General features: G+C 31.6%; 1 protein-coding gene across 2 annotated transcripts; it reads left to right on the forward strand.

The window, feature by feature from the left end:
• The first annotated feature begins 3,454 nt into the window (after positions 1–3,454).
• Positions 3,455–10,330, forward strand: LOC112733580 (uncharacterized protein At4g18490). Of its 2 annotated transcripts, XM_025782592.3 has the most exons (15): positions 3,455–3,651; positions 4,631–4,712; positions 5,230–5,356; positions 5,618–5,803; positions 5,936–6,709; positions 6,879–7,067; positions 7,156–7,272; positions 7,386–7,520; positions 8,048–8,242; positions 8,327–8,507; positions 8,908–8,969; positions 9,076–9,112; positions 9,265–9,426; positions 9,885–9,995; positions 10,089–10,330. In XM_025782592.3, the coding sequence occupies exons 2-15, from the start codon at positions 4,652–4,654 to the stop codon at positions 10,143–10,145; spliced, it is 2,394 nt and encodes a 797-aa protein (XP_025638377.1). In that variant the 5' UTR covers positions 3,455–3,651; positions 4,631–4,651; the 3' UTR covers positions 10,146–10,330. The 2 variants fall into 2 exon arrangements, with proteins under 2 accessions (XP_025638377.1, XP_072068709.1); XM_072212608.1 differs by lacking the exons at positions 9,885–9,995; positions 10,089–10,330 and having other exon boundaries at positions 9,076–9,173; positions 9,265–9,402.
• Positions 10,331–13,049: the final 2,719 nt, after the last annotated feature.

The raw sequence follows: 13,049 nt of genomic DNA on the forward strand, positions 1-13,049 counted from the left end.
TTTCATGTTTATTATTTAAAAAATTTATAATTTTCACATAGTCTTTATTCTATTTTTTTTCTATACCTAATGACTATTGACTACGATCCTATTAATAGTATCACCTATAGTAGATTATACGAAGAGAAAGTATGAAAAATAAAGACAAGAATTATAAGGCTATAAAAAGTTCCATTTAAGTTTGATAAGAGTAAGACGGTTTACATAGAAATAGTTCTAATAGATGATAAGATTAATTGATTCGTTTACTAAATTTTTTCAAGTAATGCTAAGTTCAATTTTTAAATAGAGTTTAATTTTGATGCACTGACAGTGTAAAGCGTTTTACGTAATCGTGCAATCACATCCGTTCTTTTGGATGACCATTCACGCGGTCAATGTGAAATGTATTTATTTTTATTGATGTGTCATTACGTAATTGGATACACGTGTAAAACTACTTTACACTGTCAGTGCATCAAAATTAAATTCTTATAAATATTTGTAGTCCATATTTTAAGTTAATTTTATAAGTACACCATTTCACAAGTCAAAGACAATTCTTTTTAATAGCTTTGTAAATGCTAATAGCTTTTATATTTAATTTATTTTGCAATACGATAAAATTCATTGTTCAATCAAGTCAAAGACAATTCTTTTTAATAGCTTTGTAAATGCTAATAGCTTTTATATTTAATTTATTTTGCAATACGATAAAATTCATTGTTCAATCAAGAATTATTTGACAAAAATATTTGAGAATGAATTGGTAGAAAGGAAAGTCTATGTCTTCTCAAATTTTGAGATCGAGAAATCAAGCGGAATATATCTTCTAACTGTACACACGTGCAAAATATCTTTTAAGATGGAGTTAGGTATAGTACATTTGGTCGATGATCGTAAAATTCTGGATAATCATTTTAATTTTCTTGTTCATGCTGATATATTGAAACAAACAAATAAACGATTCTACTTATTTGGTACGTAATTAATTTATATTAACCCACACAAAATTATTTCCTTTTGATTTTAAGTTTTGCCAAAAAATTGTATAATAGCATCATTTTATCGATAACAAAAATTTTAATAGTTTATTTATGAAAATATTTGAAATTGTATTGTGACTTTTTTTAAAGGTATATCCTTTTATTAATATACTATTTTTAGTTTTATCGTTTAATATAAAATAAATCAATAAATTCTTTTTATTTTATACACGTTCGAAGTTATAATTTCTTATATTATTCACTCATTTGTCCTTAATTTGGTATTTTTAATTCAATTTTTTTGTTCAATTAGATGTTATTAGATTCTTGACTAGAAAAGAAAAACTCATATCATGGTAAAAAATAAAGAGAAGTGACCAGTATATTATGATTGATCTTCATGATTTGCAGTATGTAAAATTTAATATGAATATTTCTTTAGGTTATAATTATGTATTGCGGTGCAATTTTTTTTCTTTATATATTACTACTTACTCCCTTAATTCATTAAAAAATGAAAAAAAAAATAAGATGTACACTATGAGATCAATTTACAATCCAATTACTTGATCATCTATGTGATCACTAAGCAACCAAATACATAATTTATTCTCTAATTTATAAAATTTAGCAAAGACATTAGTAAACATATTGGTTTCACATTTATTTATATATTTTATTTATTTATGTTATATTCGTAATTATATTATATCTATTTTTATCAATATATTTTTTAAAAAAATATCGTTAGTGTTAGCACATTGTGTATTAAATAAATTAGATGATAGAAACACGTAACTATTTTTTTTCAGTCAAGATTAAGTAAAATACTGTAATTTAGACTTGTAATATCAACATATTAATAGTAAAATGAAGAAAAAATGTAATATTATATAAAAAAAAATTTAAATCATAATTGTAATTTACGATTGAAATCATAATTTAAATATTTTAAACGGGATAATTTCATTTAGAGAATTCATAATTCAAACATAATTTTTATACACTTAATAACTACATTCGAGTTAATATATTTAATATTATATTTGAAAAAACACGAACAATGCACATCATATTATTTATTTATTAATTAAATTATTACAATTCAAATTAATTTTAATAAAATAATTTAAAATTATAATTTCAGTTTTATCACGTGCATGATACGGGTTATTACACTTGTTTAAGTGATATATGTAATTTTTTTTTACCTTTAGTTTATGCACGTAATTTGCCATTAAAAAATATGTATCTATCAGTTAATAACTTAATATCTTCTTCCTCTTTTTTATTTAAAAAACAAAAGATTCAGTACTTTTTAAATTAGTTCATTTCTAAATATAAATAATTTTTTTGGTCGAGAAATGTTATTTTTATTATTGGCAGGAAAAGGGTGAAAAATATTATTATTATTATTATTATTTTGGTCGTAATTTTCTTTTTTTGGCAAACGTGATATTATTATTTTTTTTTTGGTTTTTCACGGTATTTTCCAACCCGACAAGTCAAGGACTAATCCGTCGCGGATCTGAACTCTATTTAAGGGTCTACCACTGGCCAATGGGTTGCTGCATGTACAAGGCGAAATTCAAACCCCCGACACTTACTTAAGCGGACGAGTGAGTTGACCACTCGACCAACCCAAGTTGATTCGCGATATTATTATTTTAAAAATGAGAAAATGAATGTGATATTGGGCTTAAATTTCACGCCAACATATTAGTTACCACTGGGCTTTAAGTTGGATGCTCCACGTCCGACATTGTATACGTTGGGCTTAAAAAATAGGCTACCTAAAATGTTTATAAGGGCTCACATTATTCACTGTTCCAGTCATCTATTGGGCTTCCACCTCCTAACAATGAAAAACCTCGTCTATTTTGTTTCTTGTCGTCGGAAGTGTCCGACAGCCGGCTCCGCAGCCGTGAACGCCGTCGCTTTCCCAAATTCTAGCTTTTCATGTTCCCCAAGGAAAAGCTTTCTGGATTCGTGCTGACACCATCTTCCATTACGTGTGATTTCAATAGATAACATATTAAATAGTATGTGTGGCTTTCTTTTACATTTATCTTTGTTTATATTAAAATAAAACGTGTAAAAATTTTAGAAATTAAAATAAAATATTTAAAATGTTAAAGATTAAATTAAAATTTAGTCTAAATATTAAAAATTAAAATAATAATTTATTTTAATCATTTAGACAAATAAAATTTGATACTAGTTTATAAATTTAGATAAAAAATTAAGTACAATTAATTTCATGTTAAATTAATAACTAAAAATTATTAAATAAAAATTAAAAATTTAATTAAATCAATCAAATTATTTAATTATTTTTAACTATTAACTTTACCTAAAAAAAATCAATTACACGAGTTTTTACCACAATTTTATATCTGTCATTTATTTTACCTCTTTTTCTCCCGCCTTCCCGTAGCAAAGACTTAGAAGCCGTTCATATTTAATGCTAATTCGAATGAACAGTTCAGTTTCCATTGTTTTCCTCTTCGGTCTTCACTCTTAACACTGTGAAGCTTCCCGTGTGGCCGCGTTCATTTTCTTTCGATCAAAACGCTACATTTTCTCGCATCTCTATTCTCATCACAGTAACCGAACGAATTCTCTCTTGCTGTCGATCGTCACTCTCACTCTGTTACGCAAATTGCAAATCTCTGCTTTCTCACAGGTTTCGTATCTTAACGCTTCCGTTTCCGCTTTGTCACCTAGCTTTCCTCGATCTGTCAATTACGCATCTATTTTCTGCTGTGAATTGATCTCTTCGATTCTCACAAATTTCGTGTTTTCTGTTTACAATTTTCATACATTTTGTTAGTTTTGGTGTCCGTGGAGTTATGCCAATGCCGATAGATTCACTAGTCACAACTTCACTTGCGCTTGATTTATTGCTATTGCTAGTTCCTTTCTCTTCTTGACGAATTTTGAATTCCTTTGGTTATTTTCACAGCCTAATCAATTTGACTTTTAGTCAGAATTTTCATGGATCGCCAAAGTTAATTGATTTCTCAATGTATTATTATATTATATGCAATAGTTTACGGTATAATGGTATTTCACTACAGGATGCTAAGGAAGTGGTTTTTGGACTTTTTTTACGCAATTTACCACTTCCCTGTTAGCTTTCCATAGTACGATATCTGTAGTTAGCTTGTTCATAATATGCTTTTGACTACGACTAGGATACTTTGCAGTAATGTGAAAACTGTAAATATGAAACTATTTTCTCTATAATGTCAACTCTCAATTGTTATATCTTGTTATGTCTAATTTGGGAGGATTAACCAAAAGAGTGATGGACATCGTTCAAAGATGGTTCATATGGTGAAATGGTCAACTTTATTTTCTTTGTTTAATTCATCCTAAGTCCGTAGGATATCCTAATTTGCTGTTCTCTCTGGCCTATTATTCACTGTTAGTTGTTGGTAATCATTTGTATTTGCTTGACGAATAGCTAATTTGTTATTCTTTGTTTCCATCATTGGAGGGCTGAAGCACTTGGTTTATTATTGGCCAGATATTTCCACCTGGATGTTTTCATTTATTTTTACATTCTTCCCATGTGAAGCATCTATGATAGCTAACGGCTTGCAGTCTGTCTTAAGGTTGTTGGATTTGACAAACACTTTTGTTACCTTTTTTGTATTCAGAATTTTTGCCAGCCTCAAGCAATGGCAGAAAAGAACAAGGAATCATCATCTGCAGATTCAAAAGATAAAGGTTCATTGCTAGGTAATATAAGTGAACTCTTCCTAGTATTTTTATATGGAAATTGAAACAATATTAGAATAAGAGGATGAAATAAATGATCTAGGAATTAATTACATTTACTTGTCATATTTACTAGTAAACTTTGTTTAAAATGAGTGTGTTTGTTGATAGTTCATAAAATTTAAGGAAGCATATCAATTCAATGAACTCAATTCTTCTAAGTATTTTTCCATTTCAAATTAAGAAAAAATATATCAGGTTTCTGCATACAAAATAGTACTGCAACAGATATCACCATTGCATTTGATCAGTTGCCAAGGATATGAAGTGAACATGAGTAGAATATACAAAGTAAGATAGAGTTCATCAGATTCAATAATAGTTCTGATGTATAGGGCTTAAGTTCTTCACTGTTTCCATATGCAGTTTTTTGCACTTCATTAAGGATCTAACCTATTATATTATCGATGCAAGATTCTTAGAGATATTATGTTACATGAGTTTTCTTTTATCATTATACACTTTTCATTTCCGACAGATGAAGACATTGGAAAGGAATTTCTTAGTTCATGGAAAACCATGTCAATGGCAGATGATGATACAATGGATTTTGGCTTTGACTCTATTCCTAAAGGGAAGAAAAAGACATTTGACTTTGAGAAACTGTGAGTCTTCTTGAATTTTAGAGTTTGATTTTGGCAAAGGGAAATATGAAGTCAAAGGATGCTGTTATTGGTTTCATTCTGAAACATCCTTCATTTTAAATGTTCCAGTTGACTGATAAGATGTTTGTATTTAACACTTATACTAGAGAAAGGGTTATATGATACATTAAATTTTTTATTTCACTAAAGGCAGGATATACATATATGCAAATGTGAATTAGTAGCAACTATTTATTTCTAAGAAATACTCTCTTGCTGTAGGGACATGAATTTTAATTTGGACGGTGATTTCAAAAACATATCATCATTTAAGATGGACATGTCTGACCTTGATTTTGCATGCACACCCAAAAAGTCTTCCCAGTCTAAGGACAAAAAAGGAGAATCTTCTGGTGGTGGAAAAGCAGGAAAACAAGATGCATTTAATTTCAGCTTTGATTTTAATGAGTAAGTAGCAAAATACTCAAGACAATAATCATCTAATGTGGAACAATGTTATTGTTGGCTTCTGCTATGGTAGTGTGAGTGTTTTGAAGGTTCAAATGTATTATCATATTTACACATCTTCTATTGGCATAGGTTGGATAACTTCAATCTTGATCCAAGCTTAATAAAAAGAGATGCTTCTTCCAACAAGAACCTTAGGGAAAAAGTAATTACAGCAGAAGAAAGTGACAATGCAGGTGCTAAAATGCCTAAAGCTAGTAATGATGAAAATGCTCATGCATCTACTGATAGCATAGCTATAAAACCACAGGCATCAGAGAGACTGGAAAAATTGAAAATTGAGACTTCAGTTGGTAACCTAGGGAATCTAGATTCTGGACTAGGTAGTTCTACTTCCAAATTGTCATCCTTGGGTTCCATGGACGTTTCAATTGTGAACCAAGCTTCAGATATAAATAAAATTGCAGAGACAGAAGAAATGAACAAAGAAAAATACTTGTGTGAGATGACAAAGTCGACAGAATCAATGCCTGTACAAGTTACCATTAAAGAGTCTTACCAGTTAGTAGGTCAGAGTGATCCAGAGAAAGACATTATCCCAGAAGAGGTTAATGTTTCAGGTGAAAAACCAAAGGTTAATGATGAGGCAATATATATGGATTCTGATGGAGTTGACCTACATTTAGAGCATTCATCCCTGATGCACAGCACTGGGTCAGATAATACTGTTGGAGAAAATCTAGGTAGCAGTACCCAAGGTGTAACAAATGACCCTCAACCTGAAAAGAGTGATAAAAGCCTTGAAGATACTGCTAAAAGTGATGCCCCAATGGAGACTTCATGTGACAATGACATCATAGAAAAGCAAAATTCAAGTTTGGAGTGTCAGTTGGCTCCAACAAGCAGGTCGAGATTATATCATTTTACTGTCATGTCTATACCCATTCATTTCTTTTTGTGTTGTTAGCTTTGGTAAAACTCCTACTCTGTCGGACTCACAAGGACTTGAAATTAAAATGGTTATAACCTTTATAGGTAAGCAGCATTTTTCACAATTCTTACACACTTGATACAGTAAATCCCTAGATTATAAAACCAAGCTGATGAAAGACAAAGAACTCCAAGGCACACAGTCAAATATAATCAGCCGGCCAGAGGATAAAAGCTCCATAAAACATCATGCATCAACAGCTGGGGCAAAGAGTATTACTTTTGGCTGCCAAAGAAATGGTGATATGAACCTGAGATCCATAACTCAGGCACGGTGCGTTATGCTTGCTAAAGCAATTATTTATTATCTTTTAAATGGTCAGTGTTTTTTATAGATATCTTTAAATTGGGAAGGGCTTCAGATCAAATAGCACGAGCTCTGGTAGCAAATTGGCAATTGATTTACTTCCGGCTTCCAGCAAACTAATGAGACCATTGCTTGATAGCAAAGATGGTCTTAAAAGTGGTTGCAATATGAGGTGATATATATGTTCCTTGACTTATGTTATACATGTATTTACTTTCTATTTGCAAAAGTTAGGTTGCTACATGCCAGTAATGAATGTTACTGTCACTTCTGAATCGTGAACAGGGAGGGAACATCGTCTGTTACGCCAAGTGCAGGCAGGTTAACTGGAAATGAGCAGTTATTTCACCAAGAAGTAAATAAAAGCAAGGCTATATTTCCAGGAACTAGAACGTCGGCTAAGGATGTTAGTATATTGAAGTAAGGAGCTATTTTTCCTTTTGTGATATAACCGTGTTTGGTGGTAGTATACCAAAAATTCCAGAAAATATTTTGATGATAGGAGAGTATGTGCTAACCTACAGCACTGTGAATGAAACAGATCGAATTTGACCATGCTTTTGGTTAATATAATCAAAAGAAATGATATTTTCAAGCAAAAGAAATTAATCGAAGAATTTGGTCAATAAAGAATTAGCATATTGGAAGAGTTTGTAAACCTTCATATCATATGGAATCTTGTCTACGTGGTTCAGACTTCTGATATATATCTCTGCCTGATCTTTCACCAATGCATTAAAGAAGGGAAAAACTCTGAATATTTTATATTCAATTGTGATCTTTCTTGATAGATAATTTTCATGGTCTTCACCGTGCATTTATTATCTTGATTTTCTCTATGTTAATGCTAGGATAAATAAAGCTTAGTTAAATTCTCTACTTTGAGCTTTCAAGACATCCTGCAGAATTATTGTGCATGATCTGCTGCTATCTGTGGTGTTTTGTAGTTCTCAACTTAACCCTTCCTGCTTAGCTGAGAAGACAACTAGAAATGCTACACAGATGTCTGTAAATTCTCAAGCTGAAGTGTCAGCCAAGGAATCTTCTCAAAAATCAAGGATGAGTTCCATAGATGGAAGTAAACTTGCTTCTGTTAAAGCTTGCAAGATAACTCCACCTCTCTCTAGCTTGAAATCTTTAAGGTGTGATGCTGTGTTCTTTATTCTATCTGCTGCTTCCTTCGAAATCATGAAGGGACTTTGAGTGGGCTTTATTTGTTATCTTAGGAACATTGAAGCTAGCAGGGTGCTACCAGCTAACATACACCAAAAAGAAGCGAACTCCAAAGTAAGCTCTGAACAAAGTTTGGAGATTCAGGGCACTAAAGCATCAAAAGATCACCATCTTACTGATAGCGGTGGCAATCAAAAGCCTTTGACACCACTCTTGAAGAGGAAAACTATTGAGGTGGGACCCTTAATTTTTCTGCTTTTTAACGGATAAAATAGGAGTTATGACTCAAATGATTTGACACCAGAAGCCCTATGTTGGATTTCTTTTTATCTTTCACATCTACGTATGTATTTTCTTACTATATTCTTTTACCTTTTTTAATTGATTTGGTATATCATATGATTACTATTGTCTGCTACGTTTGGTTCATAGTTCTTCCCCTTGGTCCTCACCCTCAATGGCATAACAAATCATTTTTTTTCCCCAAAGGAAAGAAACTCAAAAGACAAATAATGTCAACTGTCAAAAGAAATTCATGATTACAGTACTCTAACTTTCTAAATAAGATTTGGTACCTTATGTGTTGAAGAAGTTAATCCCTTATTGAAATTCTTCGAATAATGCAATTGTGCAGGGTCTAGAAGCAGGTATGACCTCGTTGAGGTCCTTAAAGCGCCTCTCTCAGTCTCCTAGCAGGTCATAATGAACAAATTAATTGTTCTATATATTTTCTTTGTTAGGGGGTAGTTCTTTTTCTTTGTTGGTTCTTCTAGACAAGTAACATAGTTCTGAACATCTGCAGAAACTCCAAGGAATCCTTGGAAGAAGTTATTGAGCAGGTACATTTAGGCATAATTTTATACGGCCTGTTTTCATATAGTTGAGGATGAATGATATAATGTAAGGATACTTGAAGATACGTATTTAACCGTGACTGTGTAATACCAGTTTCTTTTCAGACATTACTCAGTTTTACTTTCATGGAAATTAGGTACAGAGTAAGCCGGCCAATTTAATCTGTCAGCACCCAAGCTTTGGACTTGAAAGTTCATCAGAGATTAAAGTGAAAGAAATCGAAGTAACTGATTCTATACTCATGGAAAATAACAGCAATGTTGGAAAGGCAGAAGCATGTATGAAGGAACTTGAAGATGTGAGTGATTCAAAATTCTACCATATTTTTTGTATGTCAATTTTATGGTTGCCCAGAAATTTGGTGGTTGTCTGAAAATTGAAAATGGGCTATTGTATTTCCTGAATAAAATAGCATGAAATATTTGTTAGCCATCTTAACAAAAACTGCATGTACTATATTTTACACATCAGAATTTTTGAGGAAACGTGCATCTTTTAAACAGGGCCATTCTTGTTCCTAAAGATACATTGCATGTGTTTCGGTGAGGAAATCAAATTATTCTTTGCACATAAACAAAATGATAGATTCATACACTTGCAAGTTACAACGATTCCGATCCATATCTGTTAACATATTTGATGGAAATAAATTAAACATTTCCATTCAAGCATTCATTATAATTAGAGCTTGGAATGAGAAAAAAAAAAATCACACTCGGTGGATTTATTCTTGAATCAGTTTTTTTTTTTTGGCAGATTTGTAACATGCTGAGAAAGAAGCACGAGGAAGCAAAAGAATTATTAGTTAGAGCCATTGTGAACGATAATAACTTGCTGATGCTTAATCATCCCATTTATGAAGAAGAAATATCCTTTATTCTCTTCTGCCATTTGCTACTTGTCAATAAATTTATTTATTACAGTTGGTAAAACTGGATATTTTTCTTAACTTTTGTGAACATTCGGAAGGTTCAGCAATTTGCTTCCCAATTGATGTCCAAGGGGATTCAAACATGATCAGCAGCAAAATGTTGCATTTGGAGGTCAGTATTCACACGAATCTACAAAAGTTTCTTGGTTGCTGTGAATTTTCTTCTTCAATATAACACTTGTTAGATTATTAGTCATCATTTGAATTTAGGGACCGAATATCTGGACTAATTTTGGCCATTCCATAGAAAGAAATTTTAAAACATTTGCGATTTTGTGGGTTGTGTAACATGTGATTAGACATAACTTTGGTCCGTTTGAGATTTTGAACATTTAAAAGAGGAAAAGTCTAGGGGGCCAGCAGTTTTGTTGAATTTTGGCCAGCATGTAACCAGCAGAGAAATGTGAGTCATTGGATGAAATCTCACATCAATCACACACCATTAGATCATCATTGATGGCTATTTGATGGCTACCAATCACAAAAGTTGCTGGCCCCTAGCATTGCTCTTTAAAAGAAGACGATTGCTGAGCATGCCTCAAGTCCATTGTGGCCCTAAATTGTCATCTCGAAAGATTCCTCTGTCAGATTTTGACATTTTGTCTCGAGAATTAATGATGAAGTAGAATTAACTATTCTACGTACAAAGCTAAAATGTGGGCTCCATTGCAAAAATGAAGGGTGAAATATAACATTATCGACGTTAATCTACAATATTTCTCTCTTAGCGTAGCATTGAAGCAGGGATCTGAGTTCTTAGGATAAAATAGAAAACAGTTAGGGATTATAAGATAATTTGTTTAAGAAAAAGAATATTCCAAACTACCGAGTTCTGAGAAACATAGCAAGGCTTCCTACATAATTGACCCAATTCAGTGGCCAATTTATTACCAAACTAGCTTTTACCTTTATAACTGTTATGAATATTAACGATTTGACCAAGGTTTCCTACCCAACAGTTTATCCAGTCTCTACGTTTAATCCTCCGTTCTAAATAACGAAGAAAGCAAGGATTCATGTTAGCTCCACGAATCCACAATAAATTTGCTGTATCCACCACCTCGACAATAGCTTTTGTCGCCTTTCTTTTTCTTTTCCACATACGACATAGATACACAATCATAAGGCAACAAATTGGCACTAATGAGTTGAAGTTTTCTAGTTGACATTCGATCGAATACAACAATCTAACCTTTACGTATAAGACTCCAGGATACATCTTTTCAGCCATATATCCAATTAGCTTTCCGCATGGTTTGTATTTAACCTACAAGACAACAAAGGCTTTTGACGATTACTGGAAGTGCTCATAAAGAAACAAAAACGAATCGCACGACACACTCGGACAATTTTTTGTTGACCTTGCACTTCCCACATGGATTCCTATAAAATACTGGCAGTATCTACGCCCCGAACCTCTATATATATGCTTCCATCTATACTTGGAACATAGTAAAAACGTCAACAATCTCTTGAAATCTTGAAGGTGTGGAGAATGGCGAGATCTGGTTTCTGTTTCTGTTTCTGCATCTTGCTCCTATTGCTTTCGTTCACCATGTCTGAGGCTCGGCCTCTAAGAATTCATAGCCCCTTTTCATCTCACATCCCTGTCTTCCTCAACAGTGTCAATAAAGATGGTACCATATTGCATGAAAGTTCTAAGGTATCTTCAAAGGTTGAGTTAAGAGCTACGAATGCAACGGGAAGCCAGTACTACCATCCCCGTAGAGTGAGTCCAGGGGGGCCAGACGCACACCACCACTTGAAAACAGTTGGCATCGGAGGAAGAGAGCGGAAGTTGCTCAACTTTGTGTACTAAGTTTAGTTTCGTAGCGTCATGACTCATTAGGCGATTTATAACTTGAAAAATAAAGACCTGGCTCTGTTCAGGGTGGCGTGAGATGCCTTTGGAAGCAGTCAAATCATCAATAATAAAATTGTTAAAAAGACAGAATTTTTGGTAGGAATCATAATCCAAAATCAGTGAATTTGGATGAGAAAAAAATGTCTTACTTTTTATATTTCATCCGATTATTACCATAATTTATATAAAAAATTCTGGTTATATTATTGTGGCTTTGTAACATTGCTGAATTATTTTGGAGTTTTGTTATGGAATAAAGTGTACTCGCATTTCACCAAAAAAAAAAATGTACGAATTTATATCTTAAAATTTTAAAAACTCAAAATTATATATTTTTGTTACAAAAATATTTGGTAACAAAAAAAATTAATCAAAATTAATTAAAATTTATCTTATTTAATATTTATTAATTATTACAACAATTAATGAAGATTAAATAACATAAATTCTAATTTTTTATTTTTTATCTTCCTAGTTCCTAGCATATGATGCTATTCCTTCCTTCCTATATAGGGTATATTTGTGAATTATGAGGAAAATGTAAGGAGAGGCATTAGAGAGGCAGGAAAGGGTAGTTAATGATAAGTTTCAGGTGTTTTTTTTTTTTTTTTTTTTTTTGCAAATTTTAAATAGATAATTAGAAAATTCTGGTTAACTGACTAATGGTTTAAGACACTTTTTTTTTTTAAAAAAAAATCACTATTAGTGTACATAAAAAATTAGTCATTAAATTAATTATTTATATAAAATATATATTAAAATATAAAATATATATTTTAAATAATTACAATTAAATAATATATAAATTTATACAGAAATATAATAATTAAATTTTGATGTACATATAATATTTTTATTTATAGATATATTATGATGCATAAATTAAAGCAGTTATTAATTAACGATGTAAGTAAAAAAGAATGCAATAGTTGTTTTTTAGATGATAACTCTACTATAAATTGAAGCAGCTATCAATTATATCTTCTCAAGAATGTATATTATGAGACCGAAGAGAGAACATTGATTTTCCCTCGTTGTCAATGTCTAGATATACATGTTCAGTGCCCAACCAAAACTATTAAAAGTAAAACAAAAATATTCATTGATAGTTGGATACTAACAATGC

The sequence above is a fragment of the Arachis hypogaea genome, chromosome 13, assembly GCF_003086295.3.
Source record: "Arachis hypogaea cultivar Tifrunner chromosome 13, arahy.Tifrunner.gnm2.J5K5, whole genome shotgun sequence".
NCBI classification, from domain to species: Eukaryota; Viridiplantae; Streptophyta; class Magnoliopsida; order Fabales; family Fabaceae; genus Arachis; species Arachis hypogaea.

Bases quoted from the DNA above. Each gene is read 5' to 3' on its own strand.
- LOC112733580 (XM_025782592.3), top strand. From the start codon at position 4,652: ATGGCAGAAAAGAACAAGGAATCATCATCTGCAGATTCAAAAGATAAA. The intron at 7,273-7,385 runs GTGATATATATG...AATCGTGAACAG, and splicing joins AAAAGTGGTTGCAATATGAG to GGAGGGAACATCGTCTGTTA. The intron at 9,427-9,884 runs GTGAGTGATTCA...TTTTTTTGGCAG, and splicing joins GTATGAAGGAACTTGAAGAT to ATTTGTAACATGCTGAGAAA.